Raw genomic sequence first — 18,627 nt, forward strand, 5'->3', positions numbered from 1 at the left:
TTGTTCAAGGAAAAGAGTAATTTTTTTCCTCTCTTCCCCCAAATATATGAAAGCCTTTGAGAAGGTAAAAGTATCCATTATCACTACAACACTTTTTGCCTAGCATTTTAGAAAGAAAGCAACAATTTAGTGCCCTGGAGCAGTGGTCCCCAACTTTTTTGGCAGCAGGGACCAGTTTCAAGGAAGACAATTTTTCCTCAGACTGGAGAGAGGCAGATGGTTTCAGGATGATTCAAGCACATTACATTTATTGCGCTTTTTATTTCTATTATCATTACATTATAATCTATAATGAAATAATTATACAACTCACCATAATGCAGAACCAACCAATGGGAGCCCTAGCTTGTTTTCCTGCAACTAGATGGTTCCATCTGGGGTGATGGGAGACAGTGACTGATGTGACAGGAGGCAGAGCTCAGGTGGTGATGCCAGTGATGGGGAGTAGCTGGAAATACAAATGAAGCTTGTTCCTTACAAACCAATACTGGTCTGTGGCTGGTGGCAGGGTTGGTGACAGCAGCCCTAGAGTACTCTAAGGCATTTCTCTATCCAAAAATGCCAAGGAAGCTTCAGGTTGTTAATTTCATTCTGGTGTTTTAGAATTTCATTCTGGTAACGTTGTTAGAATGTTTGGCAGGCCATTTGGGCTGGCTCTTACAAGTTTAGGCATTCTAGTGTGGACTCCAGGAATCTGGATTAGCCTATGCAGGTGTGATGAGGCTTTGAAAGTCTGCATGTGCCATCCAAGTGCAAACAAGGCTGATTAATAATACACTGTCAAGTAGCCCAAGTGTTAGAGATTAAAGGGTTTTGATTAGCTTACTTTGTCAATAAGGACCAAAATGCCTTAATATTTGGCTTCTATTTCATTAAGATTTTATTGCATTCATTTGTTATGAGAAACACCTGTCAAAAGCATGGGCTCTTCATGTTGGCCATGCAGCCTAATCTCTTCAGAGGAAACATAGACAATAAAGAAATACAGAAATGAAATCAGAATCAGTTTGATAAATTAAAATGAGCCCTATGGTTTTTGTTGGTTTTTTTTTTTTGAGATACAGAATTTTTAGCACCAATATAGCTTACAAAGCACATTTGTAATTACTATTTCATTTAATTCCAACAAATTCTTATAAAGTAACTTATGTTCTTTGGAGTAAAGACAGCTGAGGGGGAAGAGAACTTAAAACAGATGTGGGTGTTTCAGTGTGTCTTTGTCTCTACACTGTATATTAAACAATAATAATTAAAAAATAGTATCTTAGCCTATATTTTTTTGAGGGGAAGTGGTTGAAAGGAATGACCAATACATTTATAGGAAATTAGTAAAAGCCCTAATACAGATGATAATCACAGCCTCAAGTTCAGCCTAAAATAATTATGACTTGCAGATGGAAGGGGTTCAGTGAGCAATACAGAACAAGGCCTATGGAAAGGATGAAGACTGAACTATTGCATAAAGTTTTACATTAAAGGAAACTCTTTAGGATAAAGATAAATACCTAAACAACTAAGACTAAATATTGGTTAGAATCAAGATCCTTTACCCAGCCCAACTAAATGAAATGGAGAACACAAATGAATTGGTACAATCTGTATTACACTAGTTTTTTATAAAGTGTTTTTGAATAAGCTGAAGCTCACTGAATCCTCACAGTGATCTTTGAAGGAAGTTAATATTATTTTCTTCATTCCATTTTTGAGAAAACTGAAGCTGATATAACTTGAAATGCATTGCCAAAGATCACTCAGCCAGTAAATAGATCTGAGATTAAAACTCAAATGTTTTGATTTGAAACTCCATGTTTTTTTAGTGCACTATACTGCTGTGCCTTTTTTTTTAAAAAATATTTTTGTTAATGTATTTTAGTTGACACATAATAATTGTACATATTTATGGGACACAGTGATATTTCAGTATATGTATATTTCAGTATGTGTAGTGATCAAATCAGGGTAATTAGTATACCCATTACCTCAAAAATTTATCATTTCTTTGTATTGGGAACACTAAAAACCTGTCTTCTGGACAGGTGTGGTGGCTCATGTCTATAATCCTAGCACTTTGGAAGGCCGAGGCAGGAGGATTGTTTGAGGCCAGCAGTTCATGACCAGCCTGAGCAATGAAGCAAGACCCCATCTCTACAAAAATTTTAAAAAATTATCCAGGTGTGGTGGTGCACAGCTGTATTCCTAGCTACTCAGGAGGCTAAGCCAGGAATTTGAGGCTTCAGTGAGCTATGATTGGGCCACTGTATTCCAGCCTTGCTGACAGAGCAAGGGCCTGTCTCAAAAATAAATAAATAAATAACCTTGTCTTCTGGCTACTTGAAAATATGTAATAAATTATTGTTAACTATAGTCACCCTACAGTTCTATAGAATGCTAGAACTTGTTCCTCCTATCTAGCTGTAATTTTGCATTCTTTTTTAACCAACCTTTCTTGATCTCTCCTCCCTTTCCCAGCCTCTAGTAATTACTATTCTACTCTTTACTTCTATGGATCAACTTTTTTAGAATCCACATATAAGTGAGAACATGCAGGATTCATCTTTCTGTTCCTGGCTTATTTCACTTAACATAATGTCCTCCAGTCTCATCCATGTTGTCACAAATGACAGAATTTCATTCATTTTTAATGTAAGCCCTAGGGTTACAAGGGTTATTTTCCTTAAAGTAGGCTAGATTAAAGTATTGCCTTCTATACCTAATGGAGAACTTCTCTACTTTAAGGGATTTGTTTTGTAAAGACCAAATATGTTTGGATTTTCAGACTGGCTAGCAATGTTATCCTCCTGGATAACCTCTGATATGGATTAATTCATCTTCCTCTAACTCTCCTTCCTCCCTTCCCCATCTTCTCTACACTTATTACCTGCCACGAATGTGAGATACACTAACAAAAATAAGTATGTTCTCCTCCAGGACACAGAGTGCAAACAGAAGAGGTAATGAATCATAATTACCTAAATGCTTTATATTCCTATGTGCAAACTGCTATCAAACTGTCAGACGCTACGAAGTTAAGCAAAGAATTGAGTAAAGGTCCCTGTCTTCGAGAACTTATACTCTATTTGGAGAAATGTAGGAGGAAACTAGTGCTAAAAATTGGCAAATTACGACATGCTAAGCCAAGTAATAGAAAATGAGCCCCATTGAGGCGGTGGCTCACGCCTGCAATCCCAACACTTTCGGAGGCCTAGGCGGTCGCATGGCTTGAGCCAGGAGTTCAAGACCAGTCTGGGCAAACTAGTGAGACCCCACCTCTACTAAAACAAAAAAGAAAGAACTAATAGAACTAGTCGAGAGGACGCTGAGCTATAAAAAATGAGCAGGATTTACACAAACTATCTTGAGAGGCTGGACTTTATGACCCTAGGGTCAATCTAGCTGTTCCGGACTTTAAACACCAGCGATCCTACCCAGAGGAAACCAGCAAAAGCACAAACGCTGGCGCGAGGTTCGCTAGCCCCACCCGACCGTCGAGCCTTGGTCACCCAGATGTAGGAAAGGCGAGCCAGGAAAACCGCCGAGCGGCGGGCGGAAGAGGCGGGGCTCCGCGAATTGCGTCATCAGGGCGCCGGAGGCTGGGCGCGCCTAGGAGTTAGTACGGTACTGCTAACTGGACGCGCGCGGCAATGGCGGCTGCCGAGGAACTTTTGGAGTCCTTGGTGATGGGTCTGTACGACGTGCAGGCTTTCAAATTTGGGGACTTTGTGCTCAAGAGCGGGATCTCATCCCCCATCTACATCGATCTGCGGGGCATCGTGTCTCGACCGCGTCTTCTGAGTCAGGTGCCAGCCCAGGAAGGGGAAGGACGGCGGGTGGCGGGAAAGAGGACCAGGAGATGGAGGGCGGAAGGGTGACAGGAATTGGGCTGTTGGTGAGAGCAAAAGAGCCCAACAGGCAGGCCGACCCTACTGCTGGTCTGGGAAGTAGGTTTGAGATGCACAGAGGCTAGGAGTTGTTGGGGTTTTTTAGACCTTAGAGAGTACATCTTGGTTCTTTGACCGACTGGCTTTGACACGTGCTTTCCAAGAGTTGGGAAACCTCGTTTGGTGCTTTATCTGGCACAGAAGTACTTGAATAAGTTCCAGTATTTACCACCGGGAAAATTAAACATGAGGAAACAAGAAAAAAGGTGGGTGGGCGGAGAATTTAGTAGTTGATCAAATACTTGGACGGGCTGTTGCTTGGAAAGGGGGGGGGGGTTAAATTTGCACTGTGTAGCCAGGAGCGAGAATTAAGGTCAGAAAATAGGTATTTCAGGGAGGCAATTTTTGGTCAATATAAAGGAAAACTTTGTACAAATTAGAGGTTTCTAGCCCAGGGCTTCTCAAACTTTGAGTATATATAAATCGTCCAGGATTTTGTTAAAATGCTGAATCCGGTTCAGTAGGTCTGAGGCAGGGCCTGAGGTTATGCATTTCTAACAAGGTGCCAGCCGAAACCGCGAACCGCACTTTGAGTAGAAGGGTGTATAAATGCTATCCAATAGAGTTGCTACTAGCCACATGTGAATAATTGAGCGTTACGGATTTTTAAATTTAAATAGTAATATGTGGCTAGTAGCTACCATATTGGACAGCACAGATAGAAAACATTTCCATCATCGCAGAAAGTTCTGTCTAGAAGACATGTATAAGTTCCCTCCACTTACTTAAGGGTTATTTTCGTTGGGCAGCCACTTTGTGTGGTTATAATAAAAAGGATTGAAGCACTGGCTGAAGTGTTGTGTTGAACTATTGACTTCTCACTATCCAGAATCTTGCTATGATGAAGAGTCTTGTTACAGTGTATCTCATCATATAGAGAAAGTGAATCATTAAGGATTTCCTAATGAAAAATTGTTTTATTTTAACAGGTCAGTTGATGACTAAAATTATTTTTTGATGCTAGATCATGGTGTGTGTGAGTGTATGAGAGAGAGAATGATTTTTTGGTAATTAACTGGGGAGGAATTCAAAACAGGAGGAGACCTGGCTATAACTAAACTCTTTTTCTTATCTACTTATTTATGTGAATAGGGTTTCTCAGTATTTATAGTCTCAAAAAACAATAGTATTTATGCTAAACTCTAACTTCTATATAGTAATACTTGACTATGGTATTGTGTATACATTAGTGTACATAGTGTACAAAATAGTCTATATATTAGTGTACTAACTGAAGTGGAAAGGTACCATTTATCTTACCAAGAAATGCATTTCCAAAATATTCTGTTTTTATGATTCTGTCAAAATTTCCAAATTAGGTTTTAATTAATATATGTTCATAATTGTGATATTCAGAAGAATTTTTTTTTTTTGAGGTTTGAGTCTTCTTGTTTTCCTTTCTTCTTTTGTTTTAGAGACAGTCTCATTGTGTCACTCAGGCTGGAGTACAGTGTCATCATCATAATTCACTGTAACCTTGAACTTCTGGATTCAAGTGATCCTCTTGCCTCAGCCTCCTAAGTAGCTGGGACTACAGGCACATGGCACTGCACCCAGCTAATTTTTTTTTCTTTTTAACTTTTATAGAGAAGAGTCTTACTATGTTGCCCAGGCTGATCTGAAACTCCTGGGCTCAAGCAATCATCTTGCCTCAGCCTCCCAAAGTGCTGGGATTAACAGGTGTGAGCTACTGCACTGGGCTACAGAAGAATTCTTAACACTTAGAGACTTATGGCCATGGGAAATATTTTGAAATCTACCATTTTACAATTTAATTTACATACATTTTTGTCTTATGTACAAAGAAGTATGATCAGTAAAAGCTTTTCAAGTGTAAATATATATTGCATTAGAATAAAATTCTATGGACACAGTGAAATAAAAATATGAGTTTGGAAAAAATGTAAAAATTTTCCAATTTTCATAGTCCACCATTTTCATGGGTGGCTTTTGGATTCTGTGTATTCGTTAAAAAGAGTGATATAACATTTCTAAGATAATATGTTAATATTTTTAGAACTAGATATTCTTTGAAACTTAAAATATTCATAGATTTTTAAATATTTAGAAGTAGAGTAAAAAATTTTAAAGATTTCTAGATCTAGTTCACAAAGCAACTCTGAGTGATTTCTTTTAAAAAAAAAATAAGATACTGTTAGGTGGGTGTATGCATTGTAATATTAAAATGTGATGATTTATGTGGAAAAGGAAATTATAAAATAGTACTTCAGTCTGGGTGAGGTGGCTTACACCTGTTAATTCCAATACTTTGAGAGACCAGAGTGGGAGGATCATTTGAGCCAAGGAGTTCAAGACCAGCCTGGGCAACATAGCCAAAACCCTGTCTCTACAAAAGAAATAAAAAACTTAGCCAGGTGTGTGGCGCACACCTGTTGTCCTAGCTATTCGGGAGCCTGAGGTGAGAGTGAGACCTTACCTCTAGATAGACAGACAGATAGACTTCACACTATAGGTTCTGTATTTATAAAACTTCTTAATTGAAGATTTCTTTCAGAAAATCTAAAAGATGATAGATACTCAAAGCATAGTGGATTATTACTAAGGGACACTGGGAAGTTGGGGGACCATCCTTAGTCTTTGGGGTCAATATCATGACCTTCCCCAACACTCATGTTGCCTTGAGGGCAGACCCTGAGCTCAGCTGAGTAGGTTCATTCTTGTGGGTTTTTTTTTCTTTTTTTTCCAACCCCTCCTTCCACCTCCCCTCATTCTTGTATTTTTATATTTATATATGTATATGGGGATCTGTGGAGAGGGTAACTTAATACATTTGTTGGCTGGGTGCGGTGGCTCACGCCTGTAATTTATCACTCTGGGAAGCCGAGGAGGGTGGATCGCTCGAGGTCAGGAGTTCGAAACCAGCCTGAGCAAGAGCAAGACCCCGTATCTACTATAAATAGAAAGAAATTAATTGGCCAACTAATATATATAGAAAAAATTAGCCTGGCATGGTGGTGCGTGCCTGTAGTCCTAGCTACTGGGGAGGCTGAGGCAGTAGGATTGCTTGAGCCCAGGAGTTTGAGGTTGCTGTGAGCTAGACTGATGCCATGGCACTCACTCTAGCCTGGGCAACAAAGTGAGACTCTGTCTCAAAAAAAATAACTAAATAAAAAATAAATTTGTTTTTCTCCCCAGTCAGGTGTGAGACTAACCCCTTCTAGGTTATTACTGTCTTTGATATTATGTTACATGATTTATACACCATTTAAAATATAATAATAATAGTTTGTGTGTTCATCTTCTTACAGGTTGCAGATATTTTATTCCAAACTGCCCAAAATTCAAGGATCAGTTTTGACACGGTGTGTGGAGTACCTTACACAGCTTTGCCAATGGCTACAGTCATCTGTTCAACAAAACAAATTCCAATGCTTGTTAGAAGGAAAGAAACAAAGGATTATGGTAAAGTAGACGTGGGATAAACGTTAAGTTAATATGTAATCTGATACTGTTAGAAGTTTTTCCTGTTCTGTACACTGTTTTACCAGTCATCTTGAATATTCTTCGTAAGTACTTTAAGTTGTTATTGTCTGTGGAATTTGTTAGCTTTTGCTATAAATTACCTTCCTTTCCATTAGAGTCTACAGGAGAAATGCTTTATATTGATTAAGCAATGAAAAAAAATGCTTTTTTTTGCACTTTATCTATGAAACCCCAGCATCTTTACTAGCCTTTCCCTCATTAGAGAATGTTCTAACAGCACATGGTTTCCCAATATATTTGTACTTAAACTAATAATGTGTGAATAAAATTACTCTCATAAAGCAAGGTAAACACCTCATGGAGATATTTTTTGTGGGTCCATGACAGTAAGTTATCAGGTACCTAAAAATCAATCTTAATGATATTAAGCAGTTAATGGGCTTTTTTGTTTTATGTTGCTGTGATAATGGTTTGTTACATTTTTTTGAAATAAGTCCTTTTACTTATGCAGTCTAGAAATTTTTTTGTTGAAATCATGTGTTATCTGGAATTTGCTTCTAAAAATTATGAGGATAGGGAGTAAAGATATAGATGAAACAAGACTGACCATGAGTTGTTAGGTGGTGAGGTTCTGTATTCATGGGTGTTCATAATACTATTTTGTCTACTTTTGTTTGTTTGAAATTGTCATTATAAAAATAAATATGAAAAATAGTTGAATTTTTGCTGGTTAAAGGCACAGCTTTAGGTTTTTTGAGCTAAAATAATTATCTGCATGAGTCCCTACCCATAGGGGAACTGTTATGAAACTATATGTTTTTTAAAATGTTTCTAGAATGAAATAATTTATTTTTTAATATACCTATCTATTTTTAATATGCTCATAGTTTTATTTTCTAGGCTAAGCTGATTAAGTTAAATTTGTCAATTCTTTAAGCAGAGGAAAGAATTTAAGAGAAAAGGAATGGGAAATGTCAAAGATGATACTTAGGGTAGAGCTCAAAAAGTGGGTAAAATGCCCACCAATTCTATTTCCATTTCAAAGTAAAACAAATTGGTATTGGAAAATATAAAAATGAGTGTATAAAATCTATAGCCTGAGTTGTTTACATTTTATAGATTATCTGAAAATAGTCTTTAGTGCGGTTTGGGGTAGAGAAGTATGTATGTAGTCACATTGCATTATGTAATTCATAAGATTGTACTAATGTGTCTAAATGATTGCTGAAGATTTTTCCTCCTCAATTTATAGCTTCAAAAAGCCAATTGTTTGGATAATCTTGAGTGTTGAACTTGTAATAGTTTGTTGATGGAAAAAGGAATGATTTTATTGATGATGTTGTGTTATTCTGTGTTTCATAACTTTCCTAAATCTAGATGATCTTGCTTTAAGAAACCTCATGTTTGAAAATTTGACAATAAAACACATTAAAGGGTGTTTATTTACACTACAAAATAATTTACTTATTTTACTGTAAATAGTCTGTACGTGTAACTGATAGTTTTGGAATACAGAGACGGTGAACAAAACAGTCATCAAGGCACATTGAAAATAAAGATAAGTAGCTCCAAAGTAGATTTTCAGAAAATAAGATTTAGATCATCCACCCTTATATAAGTATTACCAAATTTATACTGTAAGATACATTTTTGAGTTGGCTGGGACATATATGTGTGTGTGTGTGTGGGTGGGTGTGGTGTGTGTATGTGTATATATGTATGTTTTAAAATTGGAATCAACAAATTTTTTTCTTTTCTAGGTACTAAGCGTCTTGTAGAAGGAGCTATTAATCCTGGAGAAACCTGCTTAATCATTGAGGATGTCGTCACCAGTGGATCTAGTGTTTTGGAAACTGTTGAGGTTCTTCAAAAGGAGGGCTTGAAGGTCACTGATGCTATAGTGCTATTGGATAGAGAGCAGGGAGGCAAGGACAAGTTGCAGGAGCATGGGATCCGTCTCCACTCAGTGTGTACATTGTCCAAAATGCTGGAAATTCTTGAGCAGCAGAAGAAAATTGATGCTGAGATGGTTGGAAGAGTGAAGAAATTTATTCAGGAAAATGTTTTTGTGCCAACTAATCATAATGGTTCTCTCCTTTCTGTAAAGAAAGCACCCAAAGAGCTCAGCTTTGGTGCACGTGCAGAGCTGCCCAGGATCCACCCAGTTGCATCAAAGCTTCTCAGGCTTATGCAAAAGAAAGAGAGCAATCTGTGTCTGTCTGCTGATGTTTCAGAGGCCAGAGAGCTGTTGCAGCTAGCAGATACTTTAGGACCCAGCATCTGCATGCTCAAGACTCATGTAGATATTTTGAATGATTTTACTCTGGACGTGATGGAGGAGTTGACAACTCTGGCAAAACGCCATGAGTTCTTAATATTTGAAGACCGGAAATTTGCAGATATAGGAAACACAGTAAAAAAGCAATATGAGGGTAAGTATATTATTCAGGAATCTTCAAGAATCAGAAATCCAGCTTAAACTGGCTGAAGACAAAAAGGAAATGTATTAGGCCTGGCTCAGTGGCTGACGCCTGTAATCCTACCATTCTGGGAGGCTGAGGTGGGAGGATTGCTTGAGCTCAGAAGTTCAAGACCAGCCTGAGCAAGAGCAAGACCCCATCTCCACTAAAAATAGAAAAAAGTAGCCAGGTGTGGTGGCATGTGCCTGTAGTCCCAGCTGCTTGGGAGGCTGAGGCAGTAGGATCACTTGAATCAGGAGTTTGAGGTTGCTATGAGCTAGGCTGATGCCATGACACTCTAGCCCGGGAACAGAGCAAGACTCTGTCTCAAAAAAGAAAAGAAAAAAGAAAGAAAAAAATGCATTAGCTCACATAACTGAAAGTCTAGCCATAGAGCAGGCTGTCAGATGTGGTTGGATCTAGGAGCTCAAGTGATGTCTTCTGTACTTGCTTTCTATCCATATCTCAGCTCTGCTCTTTTCTCTGTTTACTTCTTTTATAGGTGGGTACACTTCATGTGCCCACCCCAAACCAGTCACTGTGGCCTGGGGTATAGAATACCTTTGTTATCTGGCCTGAGTAATATACCTGCTCTTGTATCGTGAGGTTATTAATTTTATTTAAACTTCTTGAACTGAGAACCAAGCTAGGATAGCTCCCCTAAAGAAAACGGGTGTGCTGTTAGCAGAAGAACAGTTCTGTGGGTTCTGGGCATGCAAAAGGGTTTTCAATAAAAATTATAGATGTAGGAAACAAAGAAAAAGCAGTATAAAATGGTAAGATTTATTTTCAACTGAAAAGATCTGTTGAGATATATCTTTTTTTAAGATTTTTTTTTAAATGTCAAATAGGAACCCAAAGTAAGGGACATGTGCTGGAAAAAATGCTTAGTTCTACAACCCATCCTTCTATGCAAATTTCTGTCTGTTTTTACAAGGATGTGATCATACTGTATATATCTGATTTTTTTTTCACTTATTACAGATATTTGGTCCTGTTACTTAAGACTTACTGTAGGCATCTTTGAGATAATTTTTCTTAAAGTCATACATATTCTTAATCTATTTCTTTAGAATAGACTTGTTTATAAGTGACTTTCTTCATGTGCCTATGTTGTCCTACTGATGTCACATTGCTTAGCTTAGTTTGGCTTACTGACTGACATAGGAGTTACACTCACTTTCTTCGGGTTTACATATAGCTTTTTTTTCAAAAAAAGGTTTTTACTGTGAGTTTTTAAAATGCATGCAGTTGTCTACTGGGATTAGAATAGCTAAGGAGATCTAAGGAACCTGTGGAAATATTGAGAGAAAGTATATTTGCTGAGAGATCCCTGCAGGATATTTGTCATTTTCAAGAAGTATTTCAAAATGTCAATATTCTTGACATTAATAAATGCCCATCTTCACTGGAGTTCCTAATTGCACGATCTTCTTTCAGCTTGCAAGGAAAAGCAGTCTTAATCAGTGTTCCTGATAAACAAAGTGGAGAACTTGCAGTAGTTTTTTTCTCACTGTGATCTCTTACCCAGCTACTAGGTGGACTGATACATTTTTCACAGATAGGAACCATGAGTTCCACAATAATCACTAACATTCCTGAAATGTTAGACTCTATCATTAACATGTTACTTGGAGATTATTTCATATTATAGTTGGTTAGTTGGGCAAAAGGTTAGAGGTTTTTGTTAGAAAGTTGGCAAATAATCTTTTTTTACCCCCTTCTTCTCTTAGGTGGTATCTTTAAAATAGCTTCCTGGGCAGATCTAGTGAATGCTCACGTGGTACCAGGCTCAGGAGTTGTGAAAGGCTTGCAAGAAGTAGGCTTGCCATTGCATCGGGGGTGCCTGCTTGTTGCAGAAATGAGCTCTGCTGGCTCCCTGGCCACAGGGGACTACACTAAAGCAGCGGTAAGTGACAGATGGACCTGGGGCGAGAGAAGGCTAGGGCTTTCATGCTAGAGGGCAAGAAATACCTTAATCTGGGGTCCATGGCACCTCTGCCAAAAAACATCAGCTCTTATTAGTGTGACAGTATGTTAATACTAGTTGATAGAGTTCCTTGATAGTTCATAGCATTTTATATCTTACAGTGGACACTTAAGGAATGTGAATTGTGCTCCTAGAGAAACACTGAGATACAGATAGTCAAATAAATGTCTACCTATAGTCACCAGGCCTGTAAGATAGTTGTCTTTTTCATCTCACCATGAGTTAACTGTGAACATAAGAAGAGCTTCCCAGACACACAATTTCTCAGACTTGGGAAAGTCCCACAGAGATGCACATTCTCATGACAGTTGCCCACAGGAAGTATCCTTTTATCTTTGATATTGATTGGCTTTATATAGGAAAAGCTTTTAACTAGAGTCCACATGCATTGTGTCCTCCAGTAACTCCTCCATTATTAATAGTTCTTACAACGTCAAACACAGTACTCCCCACTCCCTTCCCACCCCTGCATGCTAAAGTAAAATATGAGATGGATGATTACCTAGTTAAAAAGTTCTCCTTCACATTTTCCTCTGAGTAAATTTTTGATTGGATATTCATCTATAAAGGTGGATAAATCACCTTTACAGATATTTTAAAGAATATAATATTACTTTTTAAAATTACCACGAGAAATTTAATTTTTTCATATTATTTCAAAGATGATATGGAGCTGTTAAAAACTCTTATGGTCCTAGAGTCAGATTTTAACTCCACCCATAAATGTCTGATTTCCTAGGACTCACAAGCAGAGGGACCATGAGTCTGTGCTAATATTTTTGGCATTCTGGGAGTCTGGGTCTGGCTTAAGGACAAAACATCACTTGTTTGTTGGTAGTAGTACTTGGTCATAGGAATGGATTGGTGTGAGTCTTAGGGAAGAGGCAAATCAGAAAGCCAGACAGACCTTCTAAAGAAACTTGAGTGTAGACATTTAGGGGACCAGTTAAGAGCAAATGTTAAAGGAGAGGGAAAGCAGAAGTGAGAGATTTCTTTAGCTCTTGAAAACGTAGCTGGTTTTTATGATGGCTACCCTTGGGTATGGAGTGCCGTGTGGAGATGGGCTGTAATCTTTGAATGTAGTTTCCTACCATTACGTGTTCTAGAGTACTCATCTCAGATGATTTTTGGAAGTAGGTGGGTCACCAAGTGTTAGTACAAATAAATAACTATGCATCTTGATTTTAAATGCACATAGTATAGGATTTTTGTTAATTTAATTAATCGGTTGATCAGGGGAAGAGGTAGGGAAGGGTCATCCCTGGGTCTTAATAAAACAAATATGTTTCATCATCATGATTCATATCTAAGATGACATGTTTCAGATATAGTTTATATATATGAAATGAGAAAAGGCATCTGTAATATAATAAAGTTTCTAACTAGTTAATAGAGTAGATTATTTTACTTTTGTAGAACTTTTATTCTGTGTGATTAACTATTTTCTTGTAATATGTCCTATTCCATTTAGGTTAGAATGGCTGAGGAGCACTCTGAATTTGTGGTTGGTTTTATTTGTGGCTCTCAAGTAAGCACGAAACCAGAATTTCTTCACTTGACTCCAGGAGTTCAGTTAGAAGCAGGAGGTAAATCCATTCCAAAAATGCTTCTTTACCCACAGCAGGCAAAATTAAACTTTGCGTGTTATTATAAAGTTGCTAAAGAGAAGCCTTGTTAGTCTAGAACAATGAAGAATGAGCACTTTGGCCTGCTGATACCTAGATTTGTAAAGCAGTTTGCAGTCTGATTTTATGAGAAAATTTTAGAAAGATTTTTCATTGAAATATTTCATAAAACTAATATTTTAGGTTAGTGTTTCTTATCTGGTGTTCTAAGTATGCTACCAAAAGAAGATATTCTATGCTCAAGGAAGTTTGGAAAACCCAAGGCTAAATAAAATTAAATATTTGCTTCTTTGTTAGAGGACATTGCAGACCTGAATTGTGCTTATGTCTATTGTGAATCTCCAGTGTGGGGATCTGTGGTTCTGTCACGTTACCAAGCTTATTTGAACATGTAACACTTTCTCGGCAACCTGAGAAATACAACTAGAGTGGCTAAAAAGCAGTGCTGATTTTCTTATTGATGGTATTCTCTATTCAATAAACGAGTAATCTAGGTTATGAAAATATACATATTTAACTGTCCTATGGGATTCAGTAAAGCTGCTTTAGTTTTGAATGAGGAAGAAATTTATGATCAGAAAACATTTATTTTTCCTGAATTGGTTATTGTTCAAGAAAGATTGCTCATCACAGTTACCAGAGTTTATTCTGTCCCACCTTTCATCTCATTCCTTCTTTATAGGTTAGGCTTAAGAAGTTGGCTATTGGGGCTGGGCCTGGTGGTTCATGCCTGTAATCCTAGCACTCTGGGAACCCGAGGTGGGCAGATCATTTGAGCTCAGGAGTACGAGATCAGCCTGAGCAAGAGCAAGACCCTGTCTCCACTGTAATAGAAATTAACTGGCCAACTAAAAATATATATAGAAAAAATTAGCCGGGCATGGTGGCGCATGCCTGTAGTCCCAGCTACTCGGGAAGCAGAAGGATTGCTTGAGCCCAGGAATTTGAGGTTGCTGTGAGCTAGGCTGATGCCACGGCATTCTAGACTGGGCAACAGAGTGAGACTGTGTCTCAAAAAAAAAAAGTTGGCGATTGGAACCGTGAACATTAAGTTTCTCAGTTTGTAAAATTATTAAATATTTAAATATAAATACTTAAAATGAAAACAACTATGGCTGATAAACACTCAGAATGTAATGATCAACCTCAATTGTAATGATTGAGGTTTATAATATCAAGAAGGGTATGAGTTTGAGAAACCTTAGTTTTCTTTTTAAACCCGGAAACACTATGACTAGTATAACCATTAATCTTGAAGGAACTAATTATTTTATATAGATAATGTAACATTTAAGAAAAATAAGGAACTGCCTTTTTGGTTATTTTGTTTTTAATTAAGTACTTTAAACAGGGAACATTACAGAGGGTTAATCAGGAAGAAAACTAACAGGCTGATGAGAATTCAAATAAATAGGTTAATGGATGGTAGATGTACCCCCTGCCAGGTTAAAGAATATGGGAGGTTTCCTATGCCATTTCCCAAGTTTTACATTTCAGATTCCACATACTACAGAACAGGCCTCAGCAGAATGGCTTCCCTGAGGCTTTATAATAGTTATCTTGGCTTTTGGCATTTTTTAAAAATTCCACATTTGTGCTAAACATTTTTTGAATCAGATAGATTTGGGTTCCTGGCCCTTCCAACTTGTAATCATGTTATTAATAAGTTATAATAATAACTTATAAGTTATTAATACTTATTTTTGTCTCATTTTCTCGATCTGCAAAATGGGGATAACAATATTGACCTTGGGTAATTAATTGAGAGGCTTCAGTGAAATAACGTGTAAAGCATTTAACGTATATCTTGGCACAAAGTGAGCACTCTGCTTGTCTACTGTTAGTATTATTTGTAAGCCCCCGCAATTACTTGACTAGATAGTACAGAGTCTAGGCTTTTAGGAATATTTAAAGCATCTTGGATTTGAAAAATAATAAGTCATTTAACAGAGTGCTTCTAGAATAGCAGAATTTAAAAAAAACCAAAAAAGCAAAAATTAGGAATTAGGGTTTGTGCATAGTCTGTATGACTGCTTGATAGATGGTGGCAGAAAGGTTCATGGTAGTGGTCAGGTTAGATGCCTTAGTCACAGGCGTCCTCAAACTACGGCCCTCAGGCCACATGCGGGTGTTTTTGCCCGTTTGTTTTTTTACTTCAAAATAAGATGTGTGCAGTGTGTATAGGAATTTGTTCATAGTTTTTTTTAAACTATAGTCCGGCCCTCCAACAGTCTGAGGGACAGTGAACTGGCCCCCTGTTTAAAAAGTTTGAGGACCCCTGCCTTAGGAAGTCTTTCCCAAGAGTGCAGCACGGTGATTCTGAGATGTATGGTCAGGTTCTCTTCAATTTTGAGGCCAAATTTTATTGTATTTTGGGGGCATTGATTTTTTTCATGTCAACATAGGGATTACGTCATTGTTTTTTGATATTGTTAAACAATAGATGATCTACAATTCGATATTGAAAGGGAAGGAGTTGCGTAGCATCTTTCTGCGCAGGGGAGGTCTCTGGCCTATCCAGCGAGCCTTTTCAGCTCCTTTTGTTACCCACTTGCTGTGTAGACGGGGAATGGAAAGCAGGAGCATGTTTTTATTTAAAGCTGGTTACATATTTTCTCAGAGAAGTCATGGGACAGGGTTTCTGATTTTTGTATTATGTTAAACAGTAGCTTTTGTGTTTTCGCAGGGGATAGTCTTGGCCAACAGTATAACAGCCCACAAGAAGTTATCGGCAAACGAGGTTCTGATATCATCATTGTAGGCCGGGGCATAATCTCAGCAGCTGATCGTCTGGAAGCAGCAGAGATGTACAGAAAGGCTGCTTGGGGAGCTTATTTGGATAGACTTGGTGTTTGAGTGCCTTGGACGCATTTTTGTGAAGATCTTGAAGATAGTGGCCGCTTGAAAGTCAATGGCTTAAAGCAACCAGCAGCTTTTACTCCCGCTTTCATTCTCCCACAGGGCCTGTGGGGGGGTGGCTTCTGGCATTCGTATAGTCTTTAGCAGATACTGAGTAGATTGTAATCATTGCACTGTTACCATAATAAGTGTATTTTCAGATTTGTTTTTATTAAAATGAGTGTTTGTAAGGCTCAACAGTCCTGTCTGTATTAGGGTCTTCCACATTTGAGGATCACTGCTATCTAGAGATAGGAGTTTTTTATTCTTTTAATTACTGGGAGACAAAAAATTTTAGGACATCAGGAGGCTAAAACCAGTATATCATTTCTTGGGTCCTTTATTCTTTAATGTGTTGCCCAAATCATATCTAAATATTAGCCAGTCACCTCTTCCTTTTGCTTAAAAGTGACAGTCCAGGAATCCAAATGGTGCTGGTTTCTGGAACTGCCGTTGCTCACTCTCCAAAGAGGGCAAGGTGGGGAAGGGGAAGATGACTATTGCTTAGCCCGTAAGCTAATACCTGGCTGTCATTTCAACAAATGGAGGTGGGTTTTGGCTCATTTCTTCCCCTAGCCAGCAACTGTGGACCAGTGATGAAACTCAGTCACAGTTTCCTCAGTTCACAGCCAAGAGGTCTGTGGGAGTTTATTTAAGGATCCCACATAATTGTGCCAACTTATTAACAGAGAGGGAAATCAGCCTTTATGAATAATATTCAAGGTGGTGGTTGAGCAGGGCCAGGGTGAATGCTGTCTGAGTTCTGATTGGACCAGCACTCTCCTTCCTTCACTTACCTGTAGCCAGTGGCAGGTGGAGGACACTTGCCATTTCCCCACCATGTCACCTCTTTCCACCCCTGCCCACTCTTCTCTCTAATGACTCAGAGGGGGGCCTGGGATTCCAACTCAGGTTATTATGTTCCCTCTAGAAGTTTCTACTTTACGAGATTCTGCTCTAAAGTCCAGTTTGAGCTTCAGGTCCCCAGTGCTGCATCTCCAGAGAAATTCCGTCTGGGAGAAAGGGACAAATTATCAAAGCAGCCAGGAGGAAAAGGAAGGGGCTTGGCCCTTGGGGCTACTCTGGAGGAGCCAAAATGCATGAAGGGGAGGAGAATTTTCTGATAAAAACTTGTAGGCATCTTGGATGTCTTGGGTTTTCGGTTTTGAGGCCTGGGGCTGTGAAGCCTTGGAGTGATGTGCCAAGGTCTCAAGTGCCTACTCCAGTGACTGAGCAGGTCAGTGGTTCGCTCCCGCCAGCAGCTATCAGATTCACCAGAGTCTTGCCCCACCCCCAGCATTTCTGACTGTGGGCAGCTCTGGGAAGGGGCTTAAGAATTTGCATCTCTAACAAGTTCCCAGGTGATACTGAGGCTGCTAGTGCAGTGACCAGACAGAACCACAACACTAGTTAGTCATATTTTTGCCTCTGCAGTGAGATAGCCTTGGTCTGCCTCCTCTCCTGCTGAAATTGACATCCTCCTGTCCTTCCTTCATAGTACTGCCTCCAGCCTGTGGGCACTGAAGTTCGCCTAGAACCCTTGCCAGGTAAGTTGAGGGGATATCAGAGCAGCTCAAAGAATCACCTGGCCCCTCCCGCTTATTTAAAGTGCAGGTTCCTGTACCTGACACAGTCAGATACTCTGTCTTTAGAAGATGGGGGTTTGCCCAGCTCCCTGGGCATCTGCATTTCCAATGGGTGCCGCAGGTGATACTGGTGTTTCTTAAGGGAGAGGTCAGTGCTGCAGGCTGCTAACTTGAGCAAAAGCCCCAACAGTCTGGAGTCAAAACTTGGGAGGAGAGTGATTCAGATAAGAACTTGGGCTGTCTTGGGCTATGAGAGTGCTTGTTCTTTAGCATTGAAGTATTTCAGAGGCATTAGATATTATAGTTTAGCCTTGTCTAGTCAAGGAATATTTACAGAACAGTAGCCCCAGGCATTGTAACACAGTCCCCATGGGGTGCACAGAATAATCTATAAGACTAATGGAGAGGAGAACTCCCCCCAGCCTCTACCACCACTCTAGGCATTTTGTAGAGCATAACCCCACAGATGTTTTAGTGCTGGAGGATCCTAAGAAACCATCGGGTCCAGCTCCCCTTGTTTTAGAGCTACAGCAGTGCAGCCCTGGAGTAGTGAAGGGACCTGCTCAGCCACAGCCACCCTATGGGCAACACAGGCCTGGGTCTCTCAGTCCCAACTCTTACTCTTGTGTTGATGTCAGTCAGTTCTAGGCAAAGCTACCTAAAGCAGCCCTGAAGTTGTTTAAAACC

The 18,627-nt window shown here is 39.0% G+C and overlaps 1 protein-coding gene and 1 long non-coding RNA gene across 2 annotated transcripts; one reads left to right on the top strand and one right to left on the bottom strand.

The window, feature by feature from the left end:
• Nucleotides 1-366: 366 nt before the first annotated feature.
• LOC142870614 (uncharacterized) lies at nucleotides 367-3,529 on the bottom strand. Its single transcript, XR_012918975.1, has 3 exons — nucleotides 3,346-3,529; nucleotides 2,970-3,018; nucleotides 367-448 (listed from the first exon to the last, which is right to left on the bottom strand). It is a non-coding gene; the product is annotated as an uncharacterized LOC142870614 (long non-coding RNA).
• Nucleotides 3,530-3,569: 40 nt separating this feature from the next.
• Nucleotides 3,570-16,552, top strand: UMPS (uridine monophosphate synthetase). The gene is made up of 6 exons (XM_012780439.2): nucleotides 3,570-3,797; nucleotides 7,208-7,361; nucleotides 9,143-9,814; nucleotides 11,575-11,750; nucleotides 13,303-13,417; nucleotides 16,143-16,552. Exons 1-6 carry the CDS (start codon nucleotides 3,642-3,644, stop codon nucleotides 16,310-16,312), a joined length of 1,443 nt encoding a protein of 480 aa, XP_012635893.2. The 5' UTR covers nucleotides 3,570-3,641; the 3' UTR covers nucleotides 16,313-16,552.
• The last annotated feature ends 2,075 nt before the right edge of the window (nucleotides 16,553-18,627 follow it).

This window comes from Microcebus murinus, chromosome 1 (genome assembly GCF_040939455.1).
Source record: "Microcebus murinus isolate Inina chromosome 1, M.murinus_Inina_mat1.0, whole genome shotgun sequence".
NCBI lineage: Eukaryota > Metazoa > Chordata > Mammalia > Primates > Cheirogaleidae > Microcebus > Microcebus murinus.

Excerpts from the sequence above, each read along its gene's own strand:
- UMPS (XM_012780439.2), top strand. The coding sequence starts at position 3,642 with ATGGCGGCTGCCGAGGAACTTTTGGAGTCCTTGGTGATGGGTCTGTAC. Across the intron at positions 3,798-7,207 it reads GACCGCGTCTTCTGAGTCAG|GTTGCAGATATTTTATTCCA; the intron begins GTGCCAGCCCAG and ends ATCTTCTTACAG. Across the intron at positions 9,815-11,574 it reads AGTAAAAAAGCAATATGAGG|GTGGTATCTTTAAAATAGCT; the intron begins GTAAGTATATTA and ends TTCTTCTCTTAG.